Source organism: Gasterosteus aculeatus, chromosome 21 (assembly GCF_964276395.1).
Source record: "Gasterosteus aculeatus chromosome 21, fGasAcu3.hap1.1, whole genome shotgun sequence".
Lineage (NCBI taxonomy): Eukaryota > Metazoa > Chordata > Actinopteri > Perciformes > Gasterosteidae > Gasterosteus > Gasterosteus aculeatus.
Window position 1 is genome coordinate 17,235,494 of NC_135708.1, and position 22,764 is coordinate 17,258,257.

Sequence of the window (22,764 nt, forward strand, 5' to 3'; positions counted from 1 at the left end):
AGGGCAGCAGTCCTGCAGGTGGTTTGAGATTCTCAGGTATTTGCTCCTGCACAATTTAGTGGGACAGTTTAATCCGAACCCCCAACCCCAACAATGGGCAGTGTGCCAGCATCAACAATTCAGTTGCTCTGCAGGGAAGTACGAAGTTTCAGTTCCCCACCAAACACCTGCTGAGTCAGACCATGACTGGATGGTTACACAGGGATTTCCCACATTGGGAGCTTGTCAAGTTTTCGGCTTGAATTTCAAAAGATTTTAACTACCTCGCACGAAAACATTTCTTCCTAAACCGTAAAAGCAATGTTCTTTAGAGTATGAGTGCGAGTAAAGTCCCATGAGACATTTATTTTATTGCACAAATGTGGACTATTTTTATCATTAATATTTGATAAGAGCAAATGCAAAGTCTAACTGGAAACACATCAACCATATACGGCTTAAAAGCCCACATCAAGCTAATATAATCAATCCTTTTCTCTATCAGATTGAGTGTGTTTCAGCTGCGGGCTCCTCTGCTGTGTCTGCCGGCGGCTCGGATGCTTCTGACTGCTCAGCGGTCAAAGGCCGGTCAGCAGCAACTACTTCTGCATCCCCTTTTTGTTTGGGATCGCAAGCTTCGGGTTCCGCTGCAGCCTTCTCCACTGGAAGCGTCTTAGTTACAGATTCTGAGAGCAAAACAGACATTAGTCAACATTTCATCACTGTCGTGTTTCGGACGTCACATATTTCCTTTCAGGCCTCTCACCCTTCCTCTTCTGCTTTTTGGTTCCAGTGACTGCGGTCTTCATCTTTTCCTTCGGGGTGTTTGGTCCAAACACCACGTTTCCCTCTGCGTCGGTGGAGTACGAGGTGGTGCCGAAGTCAGGCGTTTCCTCCACGATCTCCAGCTGAGAGGAGAAAGTCCCCAGTTAGACGTGTGCAAGAAGCCTCGCTGGCACCAGAATCACACCAGTACTTACCCGGGACGTCCAGTGAGGTCAAAACTATCCGGACACACTGTTTTCGCCTGATGTAATATCTTTTACCCGTTTGCATTCAGATTGAATGTTTGACTGACTCACAAAGAAAGTCATTGCTTCATATTCCCTATTATTTAGCTTTTTCAATGAGATGCTTTTAAAATGTAAAAAATGGACATAATGTTAACAATACCAATATTAATAATAATAATAAAGCTTCTAAAGTTTCTAGTACCTATGTGGAATTGTTTTTTTATTCTCTTTAAATGTAGAACTAAGCCTAGAGACCTCCGTACCTGTCAGACTTAAGTTCATGTCATATTTTAACATTTTTTAATAATTTGTTTTTGATTACGATCAATGCCACTCATGTCTGTTAAATATGAGGCTTCAATGAGGAGACAGGAGATGCTGAAACAGCCTCTGCCCAAAGCTCATTAATTACCAGCTCCGTTAATGAGCACAAAAGCTTAGTTTTACATTATGTCTTGGATTGCTCGGTGGTGTCTTGCTGCAGTAGCACTCAAAGAGAATCCTCTTGACTAGTGTTGTCATCACTCTGGATTGTTTTGGTGTGAGTTGCATAGTTTTGGAGAAATAGGCCGTAGAGATCTGCCTTCCCTCCAATATAATGTTGAATATATGGCTCTCACGAAAAAATGCTCCTAAACTAAACTGTGGATTATCTTGATCATACAGACCTATTTTTAGCCCCTTTTCTATTAATTTGGTTTATTGCTCCGAAGTGAAAGCAGCTTTATTTGCCGGCCCTGTTTGTGCTCCTCTTAAAGTGTTTTTTCTCCTGGTTGCCTTCATGCTGGTGGTTGATCTTCTAGAAGTCTACAGAAGTGGTGCCTGGGCATGAAAATGCAACCAATCACCTAGAAGGTAGAAAGTGAACAGTGGAGGCTTCAAACCCAAGTGAGACGACTCAAAGAGGAGGAGGAAGTGGAAGTGGAGGAAGTGGGGAGGTACATGCTGGTTTTTATTAGTTTCTCTGATGCAATAACAACTGTTAACGTGTAACAGTGATCAAAACGGTCTTCAGTACAGTGGCTTCGTTATCATCAAAATAAAAGCGGTATTATCAGAATTAATGATGCACCGTGAAGGTGATTTCACATCATTGGTGAAACACATTACAACAACAACAACAGTGAAGGTGCATTCGATGATTGTGAATAACAATCAAACAGGACTAAATGACACTGCATGTTTTAGCCCATTTGCAACAAATGCATCAACCTGTACATGCAACAGTGACTTTTGCGTTACATATTTTACTAATACAAACTTAGATAAAAGCATGGCTCAATCTAATGTTAAAGATGTTCTTTTTTGGCAGTAAAGTATGAATAATTTCTAGCAAATGGGGTAAAACGTGTAAAAACGTTTGGTTTGGCTCTTTGATTTAACGATCCATTCGTCCCATCAACACAACACGTCTGAAACTACATCTTTGGCTTTAAAAATGAGTGCAAACGTTCCTCTTCACACGCCGCAGCTTCACTCAAACTACATTGGAAATTAAAACAGTTCGGAGGTGATTTTTTTCTTACTGGGACAAATGCTAATAAAAATAACTCATCACAACACTCATTTTGGAGTCAGCACCTCTAGAGAATAGAACACAAACCCCCTAAAAAAAAAAAAAAACCCTGAAGCCGGTTTTCTTCCCCTCAGCTCTTTCCAGTGTTTTCTTTTTCCCATTTATACATATTTACGACAAGATGCAGAGCGCTTTTACTTCTTCTTGCCGCCCGCCTCTTCGGGCATGAAGACACTTACAGTGAAGTCCCCGCTCTCCGTGCCGTACTTGTTCTTCACCAGGATGCTGTACTTGCCGGAGTCCATCGTGTTCACGGCGGTGATGGTGAAGCTGGCGAACTTGCCCGAGGCGATGCTGAGGATGCAGTGGTCGTCGGAGGTGATCTCCCTGTCGTTCTTCAGCCAGGTGACCTCGGGCAAAGGGTCGCCCGAGATATTGCAGGTGAGATTGAGGGCCTGTGGGAAACATGTCCACGCCACGCGTTTAAGTGAGCGAGCGAGTGAGCGAGACTGTGCGCGCGTGTCTGGTGGGAGAGCTTACCTTGCCCTCCTGGATGGTGACCACGTCGGGAAGGCCTCCTGCTACTCGAGCACGACCTGAAAGGAACAACGTCAGCTCCGAATGACTGCTTTTAGTCTACGGCCATTCAAACAGGGTTCCACATTCAATACTGGATGTGAGAGGTAGAATAAAAACATATTTTACAGGACTTATAGAGTTATGTGATCTGAATTTTAAATAAAATCCAAGTTGCAGCATTTAAAACTCATTATTTATCATTCTAAAGACAATAATGACACGTCTTATGGATGAATCATCACCTACAGACCATAACTGTGACACTTTAAACTAGGTACACTCACTTCTCTCTGCAATGGCAGCAGCTCTGATGAAATGAAGAAAAGAGAGAGTTAGTTTTCTGAATGTTGTTCCTCAAATCATTGAGCATTTAAATTTGATACGGAATAAGTAGCTTACTGGAGTCTCTTGAATTCTGCAAACGCGTCGTCAAATGCTGCAACACAAAAACAAATGAAACAATGATTTGAAATAATGCAAAACAAGTGCAAAAAAATGAATTTGAATGATACAAATAAGTACAAGAAGTCTATTCGAGTCTATAATCAAACGTTTCACCTTGACCGGACAGCTCAACGGTCCTCCGCAGGCCCGCTTTGCCATCGTGGAACTCGATGGCGTATTTGCCCGTGTCTTTCTCCGTGGGCTCCGTGATCTGCAGCCACAGCTGCTCTCCCACCACGCCACTCTTCACCCGGTCAGAAAAGGCGATGGCCGAATCCCTGAAACACAGGAACATGAGCACGACGACGGTGCAGACGGAACCACACGCACTTTACTCTCAGGTGGAGCCATGAATGCGTCAGCTGGAGTGTGTGTAACTGATAGATTTGAACAATGAACACACAGACTGCGATGCAGGCGTAGGACCTACTTGTAGTGCCACGTCACTTGGAGTAAATCGTTGTAGAAGTTGACGAAGGTGTAGAGTCGGACGCCCTCATCAGTGCTCGTGATCTTCAGCGGGGTGGAGGAATTGGCTGGAATTCAAATATCAGTTTTGAAATAAAATGATTCAAATTAAAAACGATTCATGCACCGAAATGTTTATTGCGTGGACTAAACGCTCATCTTCTCACCGATAAAACTGAAAACTTCATTCATCAAGTCTTTGAAACCTGGAAAGGGGGCAGATTTGATCATCAGAGAGAGATAGATTTGCTCCAGTATCGATTCGCTTGTGTCAGTTTGTGACTTCAAGGTTCACCTTGATCCGTCAGATTCAACGTGGACGTGTCTTTCCCTCTGTCGTCCTTCAGAACGACTTCGTACACACCAGAGTCCTTCTTGGAAATCTGACACAGAGCACGAGGTCAAACTCTTTGAGCGAGGATTCCACCATGAACACTCATATGTGGTGTGACATAATTATAACACACATATATATTTAATAACCTCTCCCCTTTCTGATATTCTTACTTGAGCAATTTCCAGCTTGAGGACTCCCTCGGTGAAGCCGAGACTGTCGTCCGCTTTGATCTGGTGGCCGTCTTTGTACCACAGCGCCGACGTCTCCTTCTTCATGTTTCCAACCTGGCGACAGATGGAAGTCGTTGACTGAACCCGCCATTAAAAGAACGCGTGCAGGAGAAAAAGCAGTCACGTTTCTGTCTCACCTTGCACTTGAGGATCACGCAGCACTCTTGTGTCACCTCATAACTCAAATACTCGATGAAGTGAGGACCTGCAACCAACATGGCACTTATTAAAAAGAAAACTCATATCACTTAATGAGAAAAGTATCAACATTTTTGATATACTTGCAGCTCTGAAACATGAATATTAGACATGCAGTCATCGGTACCTTGCTTTCTGACCCATTCTTTCATCTGGAACTCTGATTCCTTCTGCAGCGCCTTGAACACTGCAAGTAAAACAAGTTTACAATGTTAACAAACCGCAGATCTTAACCATGATATTTGTTGCAGCTGGTAAAAGTTGTAACATGAAACAAAGTTGCTCAACTTGAACACCTGAACACTGTCACGTAATAATGATTAGAATCTGGTTTAACTGGCAGCTGTCAGTCTCAAACAGGCTAAACTGCCTGAATCCACCGTAATGGAATAAGTGATTGACTGAGCGTACCGTCGCCTATCAGCACCAAGCTGGACTGGTTGGTCGCTTTGCCATCCTGCAGCTGGAAGGTGAAGGTGCCCTCGTCCGCCGGAGTCAGACAGTCCATGATCATCTCGATCACGCCGGTGTTTTTGTCAAAGTTCATTTTGTATTTCTACAAAACAACAAAAAGCGACGGCTTTAAAACCCTTCTTTTTTTTTTTTTCACGGTATTCCGGCGTATTTTATGGCTTCAAAATTGTTCACTCACGTCCCCCTGAGAGACGGCGTTATCGTTGAAGATGTAGTCCACTTTGCCGTTAGCCGTCATCTTGTCCGCCTGCAGCCAAAAGCGAACCTTTCCCTTCTCCAGCAGCTCCACGGCCAAGTCCGACTTCAGCGGAATAACTGGGGCGAAGGACGAGGGAGAGACAACTTTAACAAACAAAAAACTGTCCGGTCCACGACGTGCTTGTGACATGCTGACGGACTCACCGGGGAACTTGTGGTCATGACTGATCACCAGCAGCCTCTTCAACTCTGTAAAATGCACCAGGAAATCATTCACGAGAAGAAGCACAGTAATTCATTTGATTTCCATATTTAACCGTGTCATTTATTGACCCACCTTCTTCAGAGAGACTGTAGCTGGATGAAGCACCATCAGTGTGGGTGACCAGACATGAGTAGATACCTACGTCCTCCTCCGCAGGGGTGTTGAAAGCGGCTTTGGACCTGAAGAACAGAGGAGAACTACGTCAGATTTCAGGTCGATTTGTGTGTCAGTCAAAGAGTGTCCACCTAAAAAAAAAAAGTCCTCCCACTTGTTTCCCTTGGTCTCCAAAGTCAAGCGGGACGGATCCGTGATCTCCTCGTAATTCTTGGACCACACAAATTTGGAGTCGGCCGTCATGTCGCCGCACTCAAAGTTCAGGGAGACGACGCCGTTGTCATCGACGTCCACCACTATCTCCTTGGTGCCTGGAAACCAAGAGACGATATATTTTATAGCAACGAGCTCCTCGCCGCCACTTGGTCCCAAGCAAAACATCTCTTCCCCCCCCCCACCTGGTTTGGTGAGCGCCACGACCGGCTCCGTCACGGCGGAGACTTGTCCAACGCCGGCGTAGTTCTGGGCGCGCACCCTGAACACATACGACTCTCCTTCCTTCACGTCCGTGATCTGCGAGATGGAAGAAGAAGTTGGGATCAAGCATCACCCGCGGATCACAGGGAGGTGCTCGGGGGGGAGGCGACGGCGACCTTGATGAACGCGCTCTCCGTGGCCTTGGTGTTGACTCCTCTCCAGGCCTCCTGCGGCGCGCCCGCCTCCTTGATGTCGACGTAGAAACCGTTGACCGGGTCGCGGCCCTGGTACACAGGCGGTTTCCATAGCAACACCAGGGAGTCACTCCGGACCTCTCTTACTTGCAGGTCGTGAGGAGGCCCTGTGGTGAAATACAAACTCAGGCTTAATAACTGCAGATCAGTACGTCTGATTAAGTTTTACTAAAAGGATCAGTAAACAATCGTGGACACCGAAAAAGAAAACATGCTGCAACGTTTTACGTCTTTAATAAGCAGTACAAAAAAAAAAAGGATCTTATTACCAAAAAGCAATGCCTTTGTCCCACTTAAATCATCCATTTAACAATAAATACATTAACAACAAAATACAGTAAATTTGAATTTCTCGTAGGAATAAGTTAGTTGATTTGATGACATGTTATAAATGTGAGTTTATGCAAAAGCCCACTTTAAATTTTGTGTTTTCCCAAGATGTGCTTATGGGTTCCTCGGAAATTGTGTAAAAGGCACCAAAAACACAACTCAAACCACGACATCCCACTGGACAGGCTGCCCAAATAGTTTCATGTGGATGGTGGGATCATTTTTTAAGTAGACATAAGAACATTTGTCATTCTGCTGCGTGGGGGGGAACCGACCTGGCACGGCGATGGTCCACTCCTCGCACAGGAACGTGTCACTGGGCTGCGACGGGATGCCGACGCCGGCCATGTTGGCCGCCCGCACCTGGAACTGGTACTTCTTGTTCTCCCTCAGGTCGGACACCTGCAGGGCCAAAAGGGACACGGAGATGAAGCTCGCGTCTGCCCGAAACCCTCCCCCACCACCACCCCCCTCGTCTGGCCTCTTGGCCTCGACCGACCCACCCTGTAGGCCCTCTCGCTGACGGCCCTGGTGTTGGCCTCGTGCCACTTCTCCGGCACGCCGTCGACGACCTCGCGGTAATCCAAGAAGTAGCCGGTGATATCCGCGCCGCCGATGAAGCTCGGCTGCTTCCAGGCCAGCACCATGGAGTCGCGCACACACTCCAGGACGGAGATGCCGAAGGGAGGAGCAGGGGAGGCTGAGACGACAGAACGCGCGCATTAACAGGAGAGACAGCAGGGCGGTGTAGTGGGAAACTGAAGCGCTGCAACGAGGCGATGCTCTGATTCATTTATACTTCTTCATCTTCTAAATCCTTGTAAAAAAATCTATTTAATGAATGCATTGGAGATAAGTCGATGCTGACGAGATTCAGTGTTCCACTACAACCAATGTTTCCAATTCAAGGAGGTAAGGCGCCCTTAGAAATGACTGCCTTCTAAAGCCAAAACATCCCTGAAGTCTCCGCTGTTAAACACCTGCAGTGACAGATGTTGATATCAGGCTTCTGTATTATGATTTGCTCAGAGGAACAGTTTGAGAATTTGGGCCATTCTTTGCTTTCTTAAAATGAGCTGAAAAGGGTCGATACATCTGTCACGTATAAACGCTAAATGAGAAGCAACGGCCAGAAGATGGTTAGCTTAGCATAAGACTGCAAACAGGAATGGAAAATTTAGCCTGATTTTATCCAAATAAAGTGACATACTAAATCACACTAAAAGGCATCTTATTAGTTTTATTATGTACAAAGAGAGCCAGGTTTCTCCCGAGTCTATGCTAAGCTAAACTTGTCTTGTTCTCATCCAACACAAGAAAGCGAAAAGGCAACCAGATTTAGAAAAATGTCCCACTGTTCTTCTGTTCTTAATTAGAAGGTAAGAAGTGACACAACAACAGAAAAAGTGATATCTGGGACTTGGATGAAGAAGCAACAGTGAGAAAAATGTTCCTCCAAAAGCAGGATCGTGTAACATTGTGATAACAAAATGTCCTCTTGTCCATACCCCCCCTTTTTTCAGGGGTGAGAAGTTGGTCAAAGCGTCCCAGAGGAGAATATCTGAGGGGGTACACGGTGCACGACCAAAAGGGTCTCAGGTCAAATGTCTTGTGTTGGCTGGATGTCCCGCTTTTGAAGTACAGGGTGTGATTAGCCGACTCCTCCCATGACGTACTTACGCGTGCGTGCGTGTGCGTGTGTGTGCGTGTGTGTGTGTGTGTGTGTGTGTGTCAAAGGGCTCTGGGTACTGAATGTGACGGTAGGTCCTGAGGTGCATGAGGTGACGTTGAGCCACCCAGCGGGGGGGGGGGGCAGCGGGCGTTTGGGGAAGTGTTGTTCCGGGAAAACTAGTATCAAGCGTGTTGTTAAGGTTTGCTGGTGTTTTACGCACTTACCTCAAGGAGCAGAACACCGGTACTAAACTATCCTTTGCCTGTCTGCCATGTGAACATGAAAGAGTCCGTGACCCGGGGCTCACCTGTCGACCCCCTCCGGGGCCCCGCCGCCTCCCGATCAGCAGAAGCGTCTACAGACAACTTACGTGCGCCGGGCCCACAGCCCGCGGCCGCGGTGACCGGGCCCCCCGCGGTGACCGGGCCCAAGCGCGCGGACGCGGCCGCGTCAGTTAGTGAGTCACAAGCGGAGTCAGACGCAGACTCTGAGACCAGGTCTTTTGCCGGGTCAGGGGCCCAGGACACACTGCCTCTCTTGCCCCCCTCGCGTTTACACTCCCCGGGTCGGGGCGGCGCGAGGGCGGAGCTGGCGGCCGCGGCCCCCTGCCCCCCGGCTTCAGTGTCAGCCTGAGCTTTATTGTGCTTTCGCATAGTGTCGGGGGGGGACTGGACAGTTTCATGCGCGCCCGTCCAGCGTGGCCTGTGCTCGGTTAGTGGGCCCGCGTTACCCCCCGGCCCCATCTCGGGCAACACACCGTGAGGGATGCCGCCCCCTACAGGAGGTTTCAGAGAGAAGCAGAGGAGGCTTTTAAAAAAAAAAAAAAAGCAAAGAAGACGACCAGAGACAGAAATATTATTACATTCACTTATCAAATTGCAATAAGATGTCTTCATCTGACCCGGAGTGAGAAATGAAGACAAGATGATCAACATCCATGTGAGGAGGTGAGTAGACTTCGGGTGATGAGAGCATGCAGACGTGTTGTAGGACACGTCATGACTGTGCAGCACAAATCCGCCATTGAAAAAAAACTGTTCTTTGGTAACAATGCCAAGTATAAACATTTAATAGTTAGTGTGTGTGAATTAGCTAGTTCATGTAAAGTAACTATTTTACTATTTCTCCTCAACAAGAAGAAATTAGAGTTTAACCTTTACTGGATAAGATATAATGTTAATTAAGTTTGTTGGTAATTGCAGCAGAACAGCCAATTACATGTATTGTAATTTAACAAAGTAGAAATAAATGTATATTACGTGACAAATTTAAAATCATTGGCATTTTTTACTAATTGTGTACTAAGTGAGTGTGTTTCATGGGGGAAAACAAAGAGTAGAACAGAGCTGGTGAGTGAGTGAGTGACATTCAAAGGCTGAACGATATGCTGGTTGTGACTTTAGGGAACAAATGCAGAAGAGCAGGATTGGTCTGTTTTTGCACAAGTATGTGCTCCAATTTAATGTTATAATTTACTGGCTTTCACTGGGATTGTATCTCAATGTGGAGGTACTGAGTTTTTCCTTTAGTGAATTGTATTACTCAAACAAACATTTGCCTTATGTTGAGATCTAGAATTATTCTTCATTCGTATTATGATATAATATCATTATTGTAACAATACTGAGGGTTTTCAGCCCTACTATTTGTAAAGTGTTGCTAGTTACAAAGAATGTTTCCAATTTCCTAAACCATTTTTCCGCATACTTAAATTGAACAGAACAATTCCACGGCCGGGTTAGCTGCTGTAGGAGAACTCGGTGCCGTTTGAGGGTACCGGAGGGGAGGGAGAGGTGTGTCTGCCGCTACCTTTGGCACCACGATGTGATGCCGACGCAACTTTTTCTCCAGGAAAGGTGAAATGGGGTGTGGGAGGGTGGTGCTGGTGGTGGTGGTGGTGGTGTGTGACAATGGGCTGGTTTGCAAACAGCCGTTGCATTGTGTCGCACTGACCCACATTAGATGAAGAAGTCTACAAGTCCTGACCCCGCCTCAGGCTGTGCAGGGGGGAGGAGGAGGAGGAGGAGGAGGAGGGAGGGTGGATGTGGCTCGACAAGGTGGTGTTTAGGTGGGGCACATAACAGTGCAGAGTAACGTGGCGGGGGTGACACAGGGTGGAACCATGGTGGAGAAAGTGTGGGGGTGCAGATGACATGTCTCAATAGACGACATCACGTTGGAATGATTTTCCTTCATGTCCTTACATTTTTTTCTGTTTTTCCTCATAAAAAATGTAAACATACATTAAAAGAAGATTCTACCATTTGAGGCAGTATTTAATCCAACGACATGGTTTGGTGTGCAATGCATTTCAAAATTCATCTTGCAGGGAAATTTTCTCTTCTTATTGATCTCACCTGAACCCGCCTCCCGACTACAACTACTTCAGGTTCCTACATTTCCCAGAATGCCTTTTGTGTTTTTACATGTTACAATTAAGAATTCATGCCTTTCATATTTTTCCCTTTTAAATGATTAAATAAATAGATTTTGTTGTGCTGCGTTGCAGCCAGTTGAACCTTGTTTGAATGCAAATCAGCACAAATTAGACCTCTGTTGCATCTCAAATTATGATTTCTCGATTGTTATATAATTAATGCAAAATAATCTGTTTTTTAGTGAAAATTACATTTTCACGGTGAACTAAAATAAAATATGAATTCACTCACATAATTATCTGTGTTGCAATATTTGTACACAGATGTTAAAAAATAATGTCTAACAAGGCTAAATGAATTTAGAAATGCACGATACAGCACCAACAGCACATTTTCAAACATTATTAAAAGCATTTCCTTGGCGGCGGGTTTCTCCTTCCAACCCACTACGCTATACTCTACTTCTCGGTGCCCTCTGACCCCTGAGGCCTCTTGTACCCCGACATGTGAACCCTCGGTTTCGCTCACCGATAGCAGCCTTCACCTCCACCGGCTCAGACTCCGGGGAGAACTGGCTGAGCCCCGCGGCGTTCACCGCCCTCACCCTGAACACGTACTTCTCCCCCGTCGTCAGGCCGTGGCAGATGAACCTGCAAGCGGGATCGGGGGCAACGAGTTCATACGGAGCACATTGGGCCCGCGCGGGGCCTTTCGCGTCAAAGAGGAAGAGGGGGGGGGGGTGGGTCACCTCACCTGGTGGCGTTCACCGGTTTGTTGTTGCACGGCTCCCACGCGCCGCTGCCCACGACGCTCCCCTCGATGTAGTATCCCACCATCTCCTTGGCCTCCCGCGACGCCTCCCACGACACCACGACCGACGTGTCCGTGTTTTGGGTCGGGACGACTTTGCTCGGGGCGGACGGGATGTCTGCGGACCACAACGTTTGCACACGTTTCTTTCTTTCTCGCTTTCGTCAACTCTGAACGTCGCCGTCGCCACCGACCCACTGACCGAGCTTGTCGCCGACGGTGGTGGCCTCCGTGGGGTCGGACGGCTCGCCGACGCCCGCCGAGTTGCAGCAGCGGACGCGGAAGCTGTAGGACTTCCCCTCGGCGAGGTCGAACAGCGCGAAGCGAGGAGACCTGACCGGGATCTCCGTGTTCACCCTCTGCCAGCTGTCGGTGCCCGAGACGCACTGCCGAACGGGGCAAACGAGGCGTTAGGCGCGGCTTCAACGGGACGCACACGTGAGGGAACAGGGTGTAATTTGTTACCTTTTCCACGTAGTACATGACGCCCTCGAGGCCTTTCTCCCCGGGTGGGTTCCAGCTCAGCACCACGTAGTTCTTGGTCGCTTCGGTCACCTGCAGCTCAAGAGGTCGGCCGGGGACGATGCCCTCTGGCGGCCCAACGGCAATGAATTAGGTCCCTGAACGCACCTGGTTCGGAGGCGTAACTCGTATAGATGATGTGATTCCCTACCTGCAGGTTCCTCCTCTGTGACAATGATTTGGCCGGTCCACGGAGCAGAGGTACCTGACAGAGGAACATGATGAGAATTCAGTATTTTTATAGTTCACTAGTTCTTATTTGGTCTGTTTTCAAATAGATGGGGAAACATTATTTAACATGTTTTCTTTTTATTAATCTCTGTAGCTTCTAAGTGAGAGGAAAACATCCCTAAAAACCCATTTCTGACCAAAAGCATCATTGTCTGCAGACAACAATGTGCAAACTCATTGCCCCAGACTCTCTTTTCACTTTTTATGAGTAATTAAAGCATTTGAAAATACGCCGGCCTCTGTCCGTCCCCTCACCTCTCTTGCGGGCGCGGTCAGCCGGGTCCATGGCCGCCACCGGCTCAGAGGCTCGTGACGCGCGGCTCATGCCGTTGGCGTTGACGGCGCGCACGCGGAACATGTAGGAGCGGCCCTCCACCAGGCCGGTGACGGGGAAACGGGCAAATTTAACAGGAGTCTCGTTGCACTGGATCCAGTGGGTGGTTCCAACCTCACATCTGTGCGGATAGAACCATTTATGTCGTTATACTTTGTTTTTTAAGGGAGAATATGTGCAGAAGATTTAAAGTGGATTTTAAAATATCAGTCGGTGACATCTTGCTTTAGTTTTTTCCCTTTAGCATTATATCAGTTCTGTAATGTCTTTTTATTCTGTGCATTTGGTACCTTTTCCTGTTTAGTCCATCCAATTTATTTTATATTTTTTAAAGGAAACCATATAGTTGCCAACAACGTAAAGCAAAATGTCCCAGACCACTGCAATTAGACCTTCGGCCCTTAACTCTTCCTCCACTGACCCCTGCCGTGTATCCACTGACCTGTCCACAAAGTAGCCCGAGATGGAGTCACCGCCATCGACAGCCGGCTGCTTCCAGGACACAATGATGTAATCCTTGTTGGCGTCCAGGCAGCGCACATCCAGAGGGGCACCCGGAGCTCTCTCCACCTCGGCTTCAGCGTCTAACAGCAGCAGCATCGACATGGTCAGGATCAGCATGACTGGAGGCACTTGAAGCGTCTAAGAGTCAACATGAGGCGCTGGTACACCTGTGTACCTTTGAGCCAAGGATTTGTCTATAGTGAACGGACTCCACCGTATAGCTGGTGGAGTTTGAAGGTGAGGTTTCGTGTCGGGGATGTTTCTGGTCCTCGAGTCAAACACAAGGCGAGAGCAATACAATGGGCAGAAGGACCGAATTAGCTGGAGCGAAAGGGGATAAGAGAGGCGACTCTTGAAGAAGCACAAGCGGTAAAGCCAGGCCACCTAAGAGTTGCATCATTAACTAGAAGGTAAACGATAATCATAACCAGAGAGCACCACAGAGAGCTGGAACGACAGTGGGCAGCGTTGTTTTTCCTAGAAGCAGATGTTTGCAGTATCTATCGATGGCTGAGCTCTCTGAGAATAGACCGGTGCAGCCAGACTCCTATAGTGTCTGGTTTTTGGCACCGGCCTCTTCTTAAGTGCAGAGACTGTTAAGACGGCACCTTAACCCATGAATAAAAAAACCGAAATATAACGTAATGTGATGTGCTGGGCAATCCTGAGCTGCGACCAAAGCCAACAACATGGTCTATTTTCTAGGAACTTTTAAAGGTCCGTCTCTGAAGTCTGCAAAGATAAGCTTCCATGTTTACTTTTCCCACTGTATTCAAACAGATGCCAGGCGGTTTATTTTAAAACCAGTCACTGGTGTCACTGGTGCGTCAAAAGGTGCCAGCGGACGTGCTGTTGTGACTTTGACCTTGATGACAAAACACCAAAACACGGTAAAACACTAACATTCCCACCTCTGACAAAGACGTAGGCTGAGTAGGTTTCATATCCGGACTTGGTGGTGACGCGCAGGGTGTAAAGGCCCTCGTCCTCTTTGTTGAGGTGTGTGAAAGTCAGCGTGGCTCGGTCTCCACTCCAGCACATGTGGTTCCACTTAGAGGGACACAGCAGAACATCTGGCAGGAAAAAGGTGGATGCCACAGAAAATAAATCACAAATAATGTTTTGATCTAATATTTTTTTTCCAATCACGTTTTTCCATTTCAGATATTTTCAATTTTTTTAAACAACATTTTTTTACTTAACATATTTTTATGTTTTTCCATAACATTGTTTGAACCAGATATTTAGACTTATTATTCAGTGACATTTGTCAACATGTATTATAAAAAACAATTTTAACCTTTTTTTTCCATGACAATTTTTTACTAAATAAATATTATCACATTTTTCCCCCAAAAAAATTTGGATTACTATTTAGATTTGGGGGGTCGCCATCCATATCACAACCCTACTTGAAGTTTATTTTGTTGTTCCTGAATGCAGGACTTTTACCTGTAATTTGTAACAGACTGTTTCCTATTGCTACTTTAAGAAAGCATTTCTTCCCCTGTTGAAACCTCATCCCAGGGACATTTATGCAGGCATCAAGTTGGGAGTAGCTGAACCAGTGATGCGCGTCTTCTCACCGTCTCTGTACCACTGGACCTCTGGCTGGTAGCGGTGCAGAGCCGGGTAGATGATGACCGTACATCCCAGACTCATGGTCTCGCCCTCTCTTCCAAACGACACGCCAAACGTATCAACAATGTGAGTCTGGAAGTTGATGCCGTACTCCGACACTGGGCCATCTGCAAAAGAGGCGGGACATCAGAGACGGATCCGATCGATAATCATATCCACAGGAATACTGATCGCTTCGATCCAGAAACGCTAGATCAAAATTGTATTTATCGAATGTGTAACAATAAATGACAGCAACAAATACAGATCAAAAGAGTGACTCAGAGTTAAGTGCTCAGAATGCTTCATCATGCACAAAAGACACGTGAAAATCCTATTTGCAATTTCAAAAAATGTATTTATATATTCAGTCGTGAACTGAACTTTTTGAAAATACAATCAGGATCTTTATAGTAAATATGTACGGTTAAAGTAAGAAATTCTTCATAACACTTACTAATGCATTCTTCTAATGCTCTTCTGGTTAACAAAATATAATGTCAAAATGTGCAGCACATTCCTGAGACATACTTTACAGACATTAACCTCTTTATACCGCTTTAAAATACCGTGAACTCTAGACATCAACACAGCGTGATCATGCACGGACCGGCAGTGGAAACAACAAGTTCACCAAAACGTGTTCAAACCACAATCCAGAGACCCCCGTTACCTTCAGTACCGGCACCTGCATCGTCAATGCCAAAGCATCAAGGAAACAGAAGAGCTGTTAGTGCTTTAGCAGCAGCAGCACCACCACCCCCCTCCCCCCCCCCTGCAGCTGTACGGTACATGCACGGCACCAAAAATCAGACACACAAAAACAACTGCTGACGAGAATCAAAAATATTGCAGCTGAAGAGGGAGTTTTTTCCCAGTTGTTGGCAAAGACCAGAACAATTAACTGCTTGCTAAAACAGGTGAGCCGCAAAAAGACCTATTTGTGTATCAAGCCAGTGTTTTTCACCCTTGTGATCATAAATGAATAAATTCTGCCATACAGCACACAATAAACAATAAAGACAAACACAAATCCGAGGTAAATTTCACACTTACGTCTGGGTGATGGCAAGGACTCATCGACTTCTCCCTTGAACCCTACGAAGAAAAGCAGCGGCTACTATTAATACATGCGACGCACACAGTGTGTGTACTTTTATACTGACACGGTGTTGAATTCATTTGAGAATGTGCACACAGATTAAATCGCAGGTGCGACGTTACACATAGCGGGTGTCTAATTATTGACACTTGTAACCAACAGTACACTTGGTTCTTACAGTTAATGAAAAGGTATTGGGCAAATATAACCACTGTTTTTTGTGATTACAATTATTTTAAGGCCCAAATTTAATTTTTGGCAGCATTTGGAATGTGATGGTTTGGTGGAAGACTGAAACGTACTCTTGACCACGACGGAGGCAAATACAGACTGCTCCCCCTTGGAGTTCATGGCAGAGACGCGATACTGCGCCGTGTCATCAAAATCACACCTGAAAGAGGAGAGCATCAGGTGATCCATGTCCATGATACGCACATTCTCCCCCTTGAGGACTCATGCGTACGGTGCCCTTTCCCCGCCCCAACCCGTGTAAATAACACCCAGTATGCGGGCGCCCGACTGTAAAGCGTTCCATTACTCCTGGCCAGGAATACTGCTGTAAAAAATAGACTCCACTGGTGATGTCATGGGCACCAGGTGGTGTGGCTCTCTGTACATATCTACAGCCGACCTATTCCATTGAAATGCGATAAAGATAGTCCCATATGTTCCCCCGGGTGAGTTCTGCCGGCTTGTGGGACTCAGACGGCCTTCGCTTCACGGTGACCCGCTCAGTACTGTATGTACTGTAGATTTAAATGGTTTATTCTAAGGTAACGAAAACACTTTACCACAACAACAACAACAAAAAAACACTATTTCCATCCCATGCTTTTCTACAATCTACATGGTTAGTATAAAAATCTCACTGGCTGGAACAGAGAAATGGAAGTTTTCTGCCTTAAGCGTGTTTAAAGAAGACAGCTAAGAGCTAACGTGAGAAAATCAAAGTTACATTACAGTTCTAACACATCCATTACGGCGAAGGACATGTTATGGATATCAAACTATGCCATAAGACGCCCCAGTGACACTCTGTTATGTTAAGATCTGTGGAAAGGAGGCGCTTCACCTACTTGTTAATCTCCAGGGAGTGCACGCTGTATCTGCTCTCGATCTTATACTTGCCAGCATTGGAAAGAGGGTCAATGGCCACATTGTTCTTGTACCTTTTAGGTGCAGCACAGAAAACACAACAGACAAACGACATAACTGAATCAAGAGGACGAACAGAGCCGGGGAAAGTAGATGGAACTCAAGTGAACAAGCCGGATCTTGAGGGGACAGAAAGGACGGATCTGAGGTGATGTCACAGGTGATGTCACATGTGATGTCACAGGTGATCCGTGACCTACCAGACGACCCGCGGGTCCGGCCAGCCGCTGACGGTGCAATGCAGCCGCACACTCTGCTTCTCCCACACGGTGTGGGAGCGAGGTTTGATCACAAAGTCCGGGGCGTGCATCAGGCTGTCTTCGTTCATGCGCTTGAAATGTTCCCCGTGTTCATGGATCTAGAAAACAAACAGTTCTTCAGCCTTAAAAAACGCTCAGGGCCATTGTACTGTCACCAACCAGGCAGAAAATACTGGATATAAATATACGCTCAAAGATCCTCATCATTCAAAATGCGTGGTTGATGCAAAAAACAAAGCAACAAAACTGAGCAACAATCAACCGTCTCTTTATTTCTCTCAAACATGCGGCGTGTCCATTATGTCCAATAAATTGTTGGGGGTGTTGAGGCCCCGTCTCGTTCCAGTGTGCATCCAGTGACTCGATGGATAACATGACAGCACTTCTCTGTGCTCACACTGTGTCTCAAGAAACAGGATCTCCTGAGGAATTTGTCGCTATCTTGCGCTGTGGAGGCAGATAAGCACAGTGAGGGGGCGACGGGGGGCTTTTATGCAGCTCAACTACTCTACTACTTCACATAATCACCCCGCGATATTAATAACTTCCTTGTGTAAAGAGTAAACCACAAACTACTGCAACTGACTGTTTTCAGTAGCGTGACTGTGCAGATTAAATGTTACGTTTAGATCTTTTTCTCCTATAAAAAGGCACATTTTTTGATGAGTTTGGTCTACTGGGACGATTTCAGCAATTAGACCTTCTGATGGCATTGAGCAGAATAGGCCACTGTGATGCCACACATAACAGTCATCCCCTGATGAATCTTGCAACACGGGGGTAGGCTGTCACGTGTAGCAAAAACGCCGCATGATATGAAGCAGAATGGTCCACAACGGCAAACGCTCAGGTCCAATGACACGGGAACACAATGATCTATAACGACGGCGTCACAGTCACAGTGGTGTCCCTGATGTTTCTGTGAGGTGGAGGTAATAGTCGGTTAGTAATCCGTGTTATCGCAGGTCAACGGCTTTCTTTATGGGTGGAAATCCCCCCCACTGACCCTTTTTTTCAGAGAGATGCGCTCGGCCGACCCGCGCATGGCCTCCCTCCTGGAGATCTGCTCTGACCTCTCCATCTCCAGGCCGCTGGTGAACAAATCCCTGCGGGCCATGTATCCAGCCGTGTCTCTCACCCTTCTCTCCTCGGTGTCCGAAAATCCTGCAGCGAACTCTTGACTATGGGTTTGTGGAGCAGAGCCAGAGATAAGATACATGGGTAGTGAGGCACACCGTTAAAAGCTGAAATAACTGTAAGATGTAGCACAACATTTTTTTTTTTCGGATTTCAGTTTGACGTGGGCGGGAAGTTCATTACCTGCCCCTGAAGATAGGCACTACGTAGCCGATGATTTGGTTCTCTTTATCCACAGCCAAGTACGTTGGCTTGACTCTCGTGGGCACGGGGCTCAGTCTGCTCGCCTCCAGCCCAGAATACGAAGTCACTTTAAGGCTGAGAGATGTAGAACAGCATCAGCCCGGCGCCCAACCAGGCAGAGCAGCTAAAAGCATCACACCAGCATGTGGGGGGGGGGAAAGCCAGGAAGAGGGTGGATGCGTTGCAGATGGAGATTCGGTGGATGGTGTAGATGGTTTAGTTTGGATTATTTTCACTGTTATTTTTGTAATTTAACAATCAATCATCTGACTGTTTGGGCTTTCTTGAGACTGACTGAGGTAAGCGATGCCATTTGAAGGAGTAAGAGACATATTTGAGATGTCAGGTCAGATGCCACCAGTTTGTCCCTGACAGCCCTATCTGCCGCACAGAGTGTTGGAGGCTCAGGGTATGCAATCACAAGGACCTGATAAGCTGGTGGGGGCAAGAGAGGTATTTCCTGTATCTATCTGGCTCACTGTCGTCTCAGCTGACCACGTAGGCTCTGTGGACCCTCCAGGATCAGAGCTGCTTCCATTAAAATGCATTCAATCAACACTGAGATCCAGTACCAGTTACTTCACACACCAAGTCCAAGGTCCATGTACATATACACGTAGTATCTAGGCCAAAACTGCATCAACGCAGCCACACTGACTGTAAAATCTTCATCACCTCATAATCCTCCTCTCCTCATCACAGATGTGCTCATTGTTGGGCTTTGGCCCAGCCAAAGGAGTGTAAAGGCAGAGATCAAGTGATGATGGTCAAACCTCCGACCTGTTTACACTCTGCAGGCCAATGGATTCAAAGACCCGCCAGGTACCTCATTGAGTAAGTTCTCTAACATAAAAAAGAAAAGCAGCGACAGAGAATCCCCTTCATTACAGTTTAAAAAAAAAACTTCCTGACACTGCTATCACTTTTATTTCTTTAATATTTGTCTGACCTCTGACAAGAAACTAATTGGCCCCATGTATATTCTCTTTTACAAACACTGGACAGCTGATCAATGCATTCAACAAGGGACACACAAATCTTGGCAAAAGAGATGACCGCTAACAATCAACGTCCCTCTTTCCCCTTTTGGAAATGACAATAAGCCAATGATTTTCCAAAACGCGATAACGCGTGTGAATGCTACCAGGTTTTAAAGGTTGACAAGCTGTCACTTGTTACTTTCCCTTCAACGTGGAACGCAACGGCCAAGATTCTATTTCAGTCAACGCCATATACCATAACTCAGCCATTACATAACAGTGCTTCCCCTGACAGCTGATGTAACAAAGGGTTTAAAAACTAGACAGAAATAGCATATTTCCAACAACAGTTGTTGTCTATCTATGCGAAGGTGTTAAAGGAATTAGTATGTCGGCATGCAGGGAAGCAAACAAGAGATTCATGCAGGAATCAGAGCGTTTTTAAGGAGGGTAGAGGTCAAAGATCCTTTTGGTGTGCGTGAGGGTCGCTCAAAGAGAAGGAGAGGAACAAAGGATGGCGAAACCCTAACATTCCGTGTCATTATGGCAAGAAAGATGATCCCAAAACTGTGATGGGGAGGGGGGGGGGGGGGGGGGTGAAGTGACACACCGAGGTTGTTGGAGGGGGGCACTTGATCAGTTGGGGTTGGGTGATTGGGAGTTATGGGGGAGCTTCCCAGAGAAGTGGATCGATGAAGGCATGATGCTCTTCCTCCCTCCTTACCCCCCGCTCCTGCTGGTGCTGGCGGAGGTGCTGGCGGAGGTGGTGCCGGCCGCGGTGTACCTGCTGCCGGTCTGGTACTGGCTGAGCCTGGACTCCGTCTCCTTGCTGCGGTAGCTTCTGTCATAGTGGCGATGGTGCTTCTGGTAGAACGGAACCGATCCGGACATGCTGCAGGCCCCTCGCGGTACCAACCCCGAGTTTCTGAGACTCTTTTTTTCCCCTGTGTGACTAGTTAGTGTTCAAGAGCAGGTGGGTCGGCTGTTACATACGACATGTTGAAAACTTTTGCTGCATTTTAATGTCAACGGGTTTAATGGAGAAGATGTACGATCCGCATGATGCCAACGTGAGTATATGTAAACATTTCAGCCAATGTCTGCAAGGTATTTTCTTGATCAAAAAAGACTTTTAAACGTCATTAAGTTACAAATTAAAACTTGCAGAATCAGCTGGCGACACATAGAAGATTCAGGCGCTCGGGCACTTTCCCATCATGCTTAGGCAGACACAGTGCAACAAGTACAACCTCATCACACATTATCACTGCACAACTTTTGCCACTCACCCTGGACAAAAAGCCTCAAACTCCAAGCTTTGAAGGGAAAAAGAAAAGCTCAATATCCCAGCAGGTAGGTGCGTACAGGGCTGCAGTTCCTACACAACCAAAATAATGTCGGCCCTTGCCAGAGTGTGCAAGCAGTCGCAGCCTTTTATGGTGACGTTGGAGTTAAATATAGCAAAGAGCAGAGTGTGGGGGGCCAAGTCGACTCCCGTGGGGCGACACATTAATGGGGGAAGGTTTCCGCCATCGGAGCCTAATAAACACATGCTTACTTTTGTATTTTTTGTCCATATTTTTTAGATGAATTCTTTATCCAACGTACACACGATCATCATCAATCATATATATGAACCTGCACTGTATGAACTGTACTAATTTGTAAATGTAAACATATTTAAAACTTTAATTAAGGGATTATGTCGAAGAAATTACCAGTTATTGATTATTACTATAATAATTAATAAACAAATGTTGATGCGGCTCAGAAGTCAGCTTTTCATTGAAGCTCAATGATCCTGGATTTAGGCCACAGTACATCATCGTTTGTTAATCTCTCCAGCAGCTTTTGTCTTTCATTTTTTTTCCCAGCTTTGAGTGTTGCTAACTTTAGCTTTGTTATTGTCTCACATGCAACAAATGCCAATCACTTTATCTTTGTCGCTCTCGCTCCAAGTCCCACCATTATTTGTGGAAGTACTCAAATGTCCCCTCTTGTCCCCTCAGCTCACAAACAGCTTTTAAATGAAAAAGGGAAGTAAATCAATGCTGTTTATAAAACACACTCCGGGTGGCAGAGTGATACGTGAACATGAATTTATGAATGTTATCATGTAAATTAAGGTCTGCCTGTCAAAAAAAGATGGTCATTGGGCCATTTGGCACACAGATTTTATTTGGCTGCCCAAAAATGTTTGGCCAACTCGACTGCTCGTAACCACTATGATTGACAAGTAGAAAATACAGTTGGTCCTGAGAAAAGCAGAAGTGACACGAACGACTTGTTGTAATCTGATGCTACAATGCTACGGCGTTACTAGCGTCAATGATGATTAGCAATAGATTGATTTAGCATCAAAATGCTTACTGTAATAAATGTTTTCTGGATGAATTGTTCCTTAGAAGTTAGCCTGCGTAAATATAACCTAAAACAAGTGAAGGCGTATTACTGGAACAACAATGTCCCCATGAAAGTTAATCAAATATATTTATATCAGAGTCGCCAGACACTGAAATGTACAGTAACCTCCGAGATTAGTGAACGTGACTAAATGTCAGAGAATAGCATCCCTCTGGATATTTCATCACAGATTTCCAGGCTTCACTCTAATCTGAGTATGATCCTCAAACACTAAACGACTGCCCGTCTCAGCTAACGTAGAAATGTCCTTTCCTTTAAATAGAAAGACTCAAGGGGATATCTGCAGGAGCATGATGATGACGTCATCCTACGGCACTCTGTTACAACACAATGTATAATGTGGTCATTCTGAGGCCAGCAGATAGTGTTGATTTGTGTTATCATATCATCGTACGGTTGTATTGAATCGTGTCATTGGCTTCAGCTGTCCAGCAATTTCCAACTCAACGGACGTCTCATGGGATCCGTTGGTGGTATTTTTATGCTCTGCTTGGTACTCCCACTCCTCAAAGCCACTCGAAAGTTGAATGATAACGCTTCCAGACACGAACAAATTAAATGAGCTCTCACACAGGA

The 22,764-nt window shown here is 46.1% G+C and overlaps 1 protein-coding gene across 9 annotated transcripts; it reads right to left on the bottom strand.

The window, feature by feature from the left end:
* Positions 1 to 330: 330 nt before the first annotated feature.
* Positions 331 to 21,209, bottom strand: myom1b (myomesin 1b). Of its 9 annotated transcripts, none has more exons than XM_040167900.2 (41): positions 21,054 to 21,194; positions 20,489 to 20,716; positions 18,725 to 18,859; positions 18,411 to 18,585; positions 17,345 to 17,502; positions 17,066 to 17,158; positions 16,292 to 16,380; positions 15,944 to 15,985; positions 15,561 to 15,575; positions 14,854 to 15,015; positions 14,179 to 14,340; positions 13,206 to 13,347; positions 12,685 to 12,884; positions 12,350 to 12,403; positions 12,142 to 12,266; positions 11,879 to 12,062; positions 11,620 to 11,794; positions 11,395 to 11,516; positions 9,246 to 9,263; positions 7,320 to 7,516; positions 7,092 to 7,218; positions 6,409 to 6,593; positions 6,214 to 6,328; positions 5,970 to 6,126; positions 5,774 to 5,880; positions 5,641 to 5,685; positions 5,417 to 5,553; positions 5,176 to 5,320; positions 4,892 to 4,951; positions 4,704 to 4,771; positions 4,507 to 4,620; positions 4,295 to 4,382; positions 4,167 to 4,205; positions 3,962 to 4,067; positions 3,646 to 3,809; positions 3,487 to 3,523; positions 3,372 to 3,394; positions 3,049 to 3,104; positions 2,748 to 2,963; positions 746 to 887; positions 331 to 665 (listed from the first exon to the last, which is right to left on the bottom strand). In XM_040167900.2, the coding sequence occupies exons 2-41, from the start codon at positions 20,653 to 20,655 to the stop codon at positions 481 to 483; spliced, it is 4,731 nt and encodes a 1,576-aa protein (XP_040023834.2). In that variant the 5' UTR covers positions 20,656 to 20,716; positions 21,054 to 21,194; the 3' UTR covers positions 331 to 480. The 9 variants fall into 9 exon arrangements, with proteins under 9 accessions (XP_040023834.2, XP_077952104.1, XP_077952106.1 ...); XM_078095978.1 differs by having other exon boundaries at positions 8,796 to 9,263; XM_078095980.1 differs by lacking the exon at positions 20,489 to 20,716 and having other exon boundaries at positions 8,796 to 9,263; positions 21,054 to 21,209.
* Between the last annotated feature and the right edge of the window lie 1,555 nt (positions 21,210 to 22,764).